The sequence below is a fragment of the Acipenser ruthenus genome, chromosome 7 (assembly GCF_902713425.1).
Source record: "Acipenser ruthenus chromosome 7, fAciRut3.2 maternal haplotype, whole genome shotgun sequence".
In the NCBI taxonomy this organism is placed as follows: Eukaryota; Metazoa; Chordata; class Actinopteri; order Acipenseriformes; family Acipenseridae; genus Acipenser; species Acipenser ruthenus.
The window spans coordinates 69,850,485-69,857,401 of record NC_081195.1 but is presented as its reverse complement, the minus strand read 5'-3'; the positions used below and the strand labels follow the sequence as shown (position 1 = coordinate 69,857,401).

General features: G+C 46.7%; 1 protein-coding gene across 1 annotated transcript in view; it reads right to left on the bottom strand.

The window, feature by feature from the left end:
* Positions 1–5,884: 5,884 nt before the first annotated feature.
* LOC117414716 (secreted frizzled-related protein 5-like) overlaps positions 5,885–6,917 on the bottom strand; it is a 2,014-nt gene continuing 981 nt past the window's right edge. Inside the window, exons 3-4 of the mRNA XM_034024488.3 lie at positions 6,753–6,845; positions 5,885–6,507 (exon numbers count right to left, since the gene is read on the bottom strand). Of these exons, the coding sequence (XP_033880379.2) occupies positions 6,197–6,507; positions 6,753–6,845 (404 nt within the window). The 3' untranslated portion in view covers positions 5,885–6,196. The remainder of the gene's footprint in view (positions 6,508–6,752; positions 6,846–6,917) is intronic.

Genomic DNA, 6,917 nt, shown 5'->3' with positions numbered 1-6,917 from the left:
AGCTCAGCGGTCAGTGTAGAAAATAACCTGTAAATGTGTAGCTTCACCAGCTCAGCGGTCAGAAAATAACCTGTAAATGTGTAGCTTCACCAGCTCAGCGGTCAGAAAATAACCTGTAAATGTGTAGCTTTACCAGCTCAGCGGTCAGTGTAGAAAATAACCTGTAAATGTGTAGCTTTACCAGCTCAGCGGTCAGTGTAGAAAATAACCTGTAAATGTGTAGCTTCACCAGCTCAGCGGTCAGTGTAGAAAATAACCTGTAAATGTGTAGCTTCACCAGCTCAGCGGTCAGAAAATAACCTGTAAATGTGTAGCTTCACCAGCTCAGCGGTCAGAAAATAACCTGTAAATGTGTAGCTTCACCAGCTCAGCGGTCAGTGTAGAAAATAACCTGTAAATGTGTAGCTTCACCAGCTCAGCGGTCAGTGTACAAAATAACCTGTAAATGTGTAGCTTCACCAGCTCAGCGGTCAGAAAATAACCTGTAAATGTGTAGCTTCACCAGCTCAGCGGTCAGTGTAGAAAATAACCTGTAAATGTGTAGCTTCACCAGCTCAGCGGTCAGAAAATAACCTGTAAATGTGTAGCTTCACCAGCTCAGCGGTCAGTGTAGAAAATAACCTGTAAATGTGTAGCTTCACCAGCTCAGCGGTCAGAAAATAACCTGTAAATGTGTAGCTTCACCAGCTCAGCGGTCAGTGGAGAAAATAACCTGTAAATGTGTAGCTTCACCAGCTCAGCGGTCAGAAAATAACCTGTAAATGTGTAGCTTCACCAGCTCAGCGGTCAGTGTACAAAATAACCTGTAAATGTGTAGCTTCACCAGCTCAGCGGTCAGAAAATAACCTGTAAATGTGTAGCTTTACCAGCTCAGCGGTCAGCTGGTGAAGCTACACATTTACAGGTTATTTTCTCCACTGACCGCTGAGCTGGTGAAGCTACACATTTACAGGTTATTTTCTGACCGCTGAGCTGGTGAAGCTACACATTTACAGGTTATTTTCTGACCGCTGAGCTGGTGAAGCTACACATTTACAGGTTATTTTCTACACTGACCGCTGAGCTGGTGAAGCTACACATTTACAGGTTATTTTCTCCACTGACCGCTGAGCTGGTGAAGCTACACATTTACAGGTTATTTTCTGACCGCTGAGCTGGTGAAGCTACACATTTACAGGTTATTTTCTGACCGCTGAGCTGGTGAAGCTACACATTTACAGGTTATTTTCTGACCGCTGAGCTGGTGAAGCTACACATTTACAGGTTAATCTATAGGTACACACACCCAGTTCTTAATGAAGAATGATTCGAGTTGAGAGTCTTTCAGTTCGTTTAATACACCTCGTCTTGTTTTTTACTCGTGTTCGTTTGCTCTGTGGTTCTGTATAATACCATTGCAAATAACTGTCATTTTTACCTAAATAACGCATCTGTGTGTGACATTGAAACATGCCGTGGATTATCGGTGACTGTATTATATTGAGCACAAGCGTCGCTAACACCTCCCATTCTGACGTCGCCTTGTTACGTGACGCCGCTGGCTGGTTCAAACAGTTGCCCCCCGGGCAAGATTAAAAGATTTAAAGCCCTAGAAATCGGACCGTTAACACCGCCAGAGACAAACCAGTACTAATCCTGTGCGGGTAATCAAACGCAGACCCGCCTGCCATCGCTTTGATCATTCCATAATGAATTAGCATTGGCGGTGCTGAAGACAGCGCAGTACAAACCGGCCTCAGGTGGGAGGGCAGCCGGGGCAGGACGCGCACGGACGCGTTTCAGAGTAAAGGGTTGTGTTGAAATGGTTCTCGAGTGTCGTTTGAAGCTTGCGTTTCGTGTAAAGTAAGATCAAGTTGGGATTTGTACATACCTGTGCCTTTTAATTTAGTCAGAACGTATTTTACAATAAAATATCATACGATTGTATTAAGCGACACTTCCATAGAGAGACGGTCAATTAAATATATTTCCTGGGTTAAGCACACGAAGCTGCAGTTAGTGCGATACTGTCATCACGGCAGCACCAGCCTCCAAGCGACGCTTCAAATAAGCGTACAGTTACAAAACTGAAACGAGAGGTATTGCTACCATTACAGGTTCTCTCAATCCTAAAGCACAGTTACCGATACTATTAGCACAATTCTCCAAACAGTTAACACAAACACCCAAAGAGTAGCGCCATTTGCAAAACATCAAATACAATTGCAAAATGAAGCAAACATGCGTCGTGAAGCCGCGCGGCTCTGTCTGGTATTGCAGTGATATTTTCACTGTGTGTCGTGAAGCCGCGTGGCTCTGTCTGGTATTGCAGTGATATTTTCACTGTGAGTCATGAAGCCGCGCGGCTCTGTCTGGTATTGCAGTGATATTTTCACTGTGCGTCGTGAAGCCGCGCTGCTCTGTCTGGTATTGCAGTGATATTTTCACTCCTCGTCGTGAAGCCGCGCGGCTCTGCCTGGTATTGCAGTGATATTTTCACTGTGCCTCGTGAAGCCGCGCGGCTCTGTCTGGTATTGCAGTGATATTTTCACTGTGCGTCGTGAAGCCGCGCGGCTCTGTCTGGTATTGCAGTGATATTTTCACTGTGCCTCGTGAAGCCGCGCGGCTCTGTCTGGTATTGCAGTGATATTTTCACTGTGCATCGTGAAGCAGCGCAGCTCTGTCTGGTATTGCAGTGATATTTTCACTGTGCGTCGTGAAGCCGCGCGGCTCTGTCTGGTATTGCAGTGATATTTTCACTGTGCGTCGTGAAGCCGCGCTGCTCTGTCTGGTATTGCAGTGATATTTTCACTGTGTGTCGTGAAGCCGCGCGGCTCTGTCTGGTATTGCAGTGATATTTTCACTGTGCGTCGTGAAGCCGCGCGGCTCTGTCTGGTATTGCAGTGATATTTTCACTGTGCGTCGTGAAGCAGCGCGGCTCTGTCTGGTATTGCAGTGATATTTTCACTGTGTGTCGTGAAGCCGCGCGGCTCTGTCTGGTATTGCAGTGATATTTTCACTGTGCGTCGTGAAGCCGCGCGGCTCTGTCTGGTATTGCAGTGATATTTTCACTGTGAGTCATGAAGCCGCGCGGCTCTGTCTGGTATTGCAGTGATATTTTCACTGTGCGTCGTGAAGCCGCGCTGCTCTGTCTGGTATTGCAGTGATATTTTCACTGTGTGTCGTGAAGCCGCGTGGCTCTGTCTGGTATTGCAGTGATATTTTCACTGTGCCTCGTGAAGCCGCGCGGCTCTGTCTGGTATTGCAGTGATATTTTCACTGTGCGTCGTGAAGCCGCGCGGCTCTGTCTGGTATTGCAGTGATATTTTCACTGTGTGTCGTGAAGCCGCGCGGCTCTGTCTGGTATTGCAGTGATATTTTCACTGTGTGTCGTGAAGCCGCGCGCCTCTGTCTGGTATTGCAGTGATATTTTCACTGTGCCTCGTGAAGCCGCGTGGCTCTGTCTGGTATTGCAGTGATATTTTCACTGTGCGTCGTGAAGCCGCGTGGCTCTGTCTGGTATTGCAGTGATATTTTCACTGTGCGTCGTGAAGCCGCGTGGCTCTGTCTGGTATTGCAGTGATATTTTCACTGTGCGTCGTGAAGCCGCGTGGCTCTGTCTGGTATTGCAGTGATATTTTCACTGTGTGTCGTGAAGCCGTGCGACTCTGTCTGGTATTGCAGTGATATTTTCACTGTGTGTCGTGAAGCCGTGCGACTCTGTCTGGTATTGCAGTGATATTTTCACTCCTCGTCGTGAAGCTGCGTGGCTCTGTCTGGTATTGCAGTGATATTTTCACTGTGCCTCGTGAAGCCGCGCTGCTCTGTCTGGTATTGCAGTGATATTTTCACTGTGCGTCGTGAAGCCGCGCGGCTCTGTCTGGTATTGCAGTGATATTTTCACTGTGCCTCGTGAAGCCGCGCGGCTCTGTCTGGTATTGCAGTGATATTTTCACTGTGCGTCGTGAAGCCGCGCGGCTCTGTCTGGTATTGCAGTGATATTTTCACTGTGTGTTGTGAAGCCGCGCGGCTCTGTCTGGTATTGCAGTGATATTTTCATTGTGCATTATTTCCTTTACATCGCAGCGGATGTTCACTTTAGCCATCATGAGCAGCTCTTCTTTCAATCCTAAAAATATAAATACCGGTAAATGGAGTATTGATATACTAAGGTACATTCCATATGCATGTTTACTGTATAAAACAAAATGGGGAGCCACGTGAGCCTGCAAGCTGCAAACTCAGTCGCCACACACATATCCCACCCGATACAGTTCTGACTGCAGGTTAAAGGAGTGTGAAGCATATCGCATCATTTCATTTTGGACCGTTGTAACCCATGTCCATTTTTCAGGGAATACAAAAAAGATACAATGTGAAAAGTACAGAGCTGAAAGGACTGTGTTTTAGAATAAGTAGGCTTCCATTTAGATGTACTGGATTGGATTTGTTGGTACAGTACTATATTTTCATCAGAAGAAGCATTTCATTCAGAACGATATGATTCTGAAAGTTCACTTGCCAAAAGAGACGACTGTGGACACGTGGACTGTAATACAGATATACTTTTAAATCCAGTAGGGCCTACTTACTGTAGCAGTGTGTGAAATTCCCCATTAACAACCCAACAGCAAAATGAAATCAAAATGTTACCCATGCACAGAACTGCGGACAGCGTAAAAGACAATACAAAAGATTCAGAAAAACCAACAGCACAGTATCCAGAATTAAAACAGTATCCAAGTGAGTAAGTCACTGTGCAAGATTGCAGGGCTGTAGTGCTGGTCCATAAGGCCCTAATGTCACAGTTCACCTGCAAATGAAAATGCACAAAAGCAACTAAAGATCACAGATTTCTTTAAAACAAACACATCACAGTATCTAAAAGTGTTTAATGATGAACATGCTGTATGTATATTGGGGATTGGTGTTATTCTTAATATGAGGACAGTAAAACTCGACTGACGTGTGTCAGAGTGTCTGAGTATCCGAGTGCTGACTGTAATAGATTCCATAAAGTGCTGCTATTCTTATTTTGACATGTACAAATAGAAATGAAAGCATTGCTCTCCACAGATTTGGTTGCATGCCAGCCCGTCTTCCCTCTTTGCTGGGTAGTTGGTCCACGATTGTTGCCTGGATTTCGTTTATTCACAGCAATCCGCTGTGGTCTCACCCGGGCTGGCTGTGTCGAATCCCACGCCCAGGACCACGATCACCCCTCTGTTCAGCCACAGTCCGTGTTTCAGCACAATTTGGAACATCGACCGTTTATGCATGAGTGACATAGAGACTGATCAATTGTGAAATCTGCATTTCCATGTGTGGACTGTTTATTTAACGTAATGAGCATTCATTGTGAGCAACAGCATACAGATACATGTGTTTTGAAAACAAGTCGCTCACATATGAAAGTTGTATTAAGGTGATGGAATTGCATTAAGTGAACCAGAGAAATGTTTGTTAACCAGAGAAATGTGGCAGTAGTTTTGCAAATGAGGAGTCCGTTTCTGTGTTTGGGTTCAGTTTTATGCTAATAGTTTCAGGAATTTTGCTTTAGCAATTGGAGGCTGTGTGGTCCAGTGGTTAAAGAAAAGGGCTTGTAACCAGGAGGTCCCCGGTTCAAATCCCACCTCAGCCACTGACTCATTGTGTGACCCTAAGCAAGTTACTTAACCTCCTTGTGCTCTGTCTTTCGGGTGAGATGTATTTGTAAGTGACTCTGCAGCTGATGCATAGTTCACACACCCGAGTCTCTGTAAGTCGCCTTGGATAAAGGCTATGCCAAATAAACAAATAATAATTGAGGAAAAACAGTAAAAGAGCTTTTATTGTCACACATATTCTACATACAACAGTGTAGACAATGGCTCAGAACCAATTCCATGTCCACGGTTACCAGTGACTGCTTACAGACAACACTACAAATATACAAGAATAATATTATAATAGTTATTATTTACAATTCTAGTTCTGATTCATATTTACAATAGTGGTGGTGCAGAGTGCATTCCTCTCGTAGTCAGCCTCCCTGGAGCAGCCCTGCTGGTTTTTCACAATCTCAGGTTTATGCTGGAGGCTGTTGCAGATTTTGCCTGGACTGATTAAACCGGCACATGTGACACCCAGCTAGCGAGCCCCAGCTCCGTCACAACCTCACAAGTAAAGCCCTGAGAAGCCAGCGCAGTGCGTCCCAGCCTCTCCCCGGCCTGGCTGCTCAGCACTTGTGGTGCCTCCACTTGCGCACAGCCAGGGTGAGCTGCGTGTCTCTCTTGTGCCACTGGAAGATGCGCTTGACGGACACCGTGCCGTCGGCCTGCACATCCCCGGTGAGCACGTAGAGCAGGGAGCGCCCGCTCCGCGTCAGCCTCTGCCCGCAGCTCTCATTGATCAGCATCCACTGCTGGAGAAGGCTGCGCGTGTCGTAGGGCAGGAGCTGGCCCTGGCTGATGAACTCCACACGCCCCTCGATCTCAACCTCGGGCTCCTCGGAGGGGAAGCGCCGTCGGGTCACTTTCACTTTCACTGCTGCAAGAGAAAGCATGACGTCAGGCACACCCTGGAGCTGACCCACAGGTGTGCTGGTTACCAGCTTCACCAAGCCACCTGGCACACCAGAGAAACCCCTCATGCCATGCACAGCACGGTACAGTCCTCACAGGCTTAGCAACAGATTGAATACAGCACTGACATTAACAGAATACTACATTTCCATACGATACATTCAAATCATGCTTCCAGTAAAATACACGATTGGATGAACAGCGACTTACCAAAATCGTTTTGGCAGAAAGCATCCAGCACTCTTTTATAGGCAAAGGCCTCCTCCACGGCCGGGCATCCCTGGCAGGTTGGTTTGGGCATAACTGGAACCCAAATAAAAACCCAGGTCAGCTCACTGTCACACTACCCCACTCCCTCATCTCCCTTCCCAACAG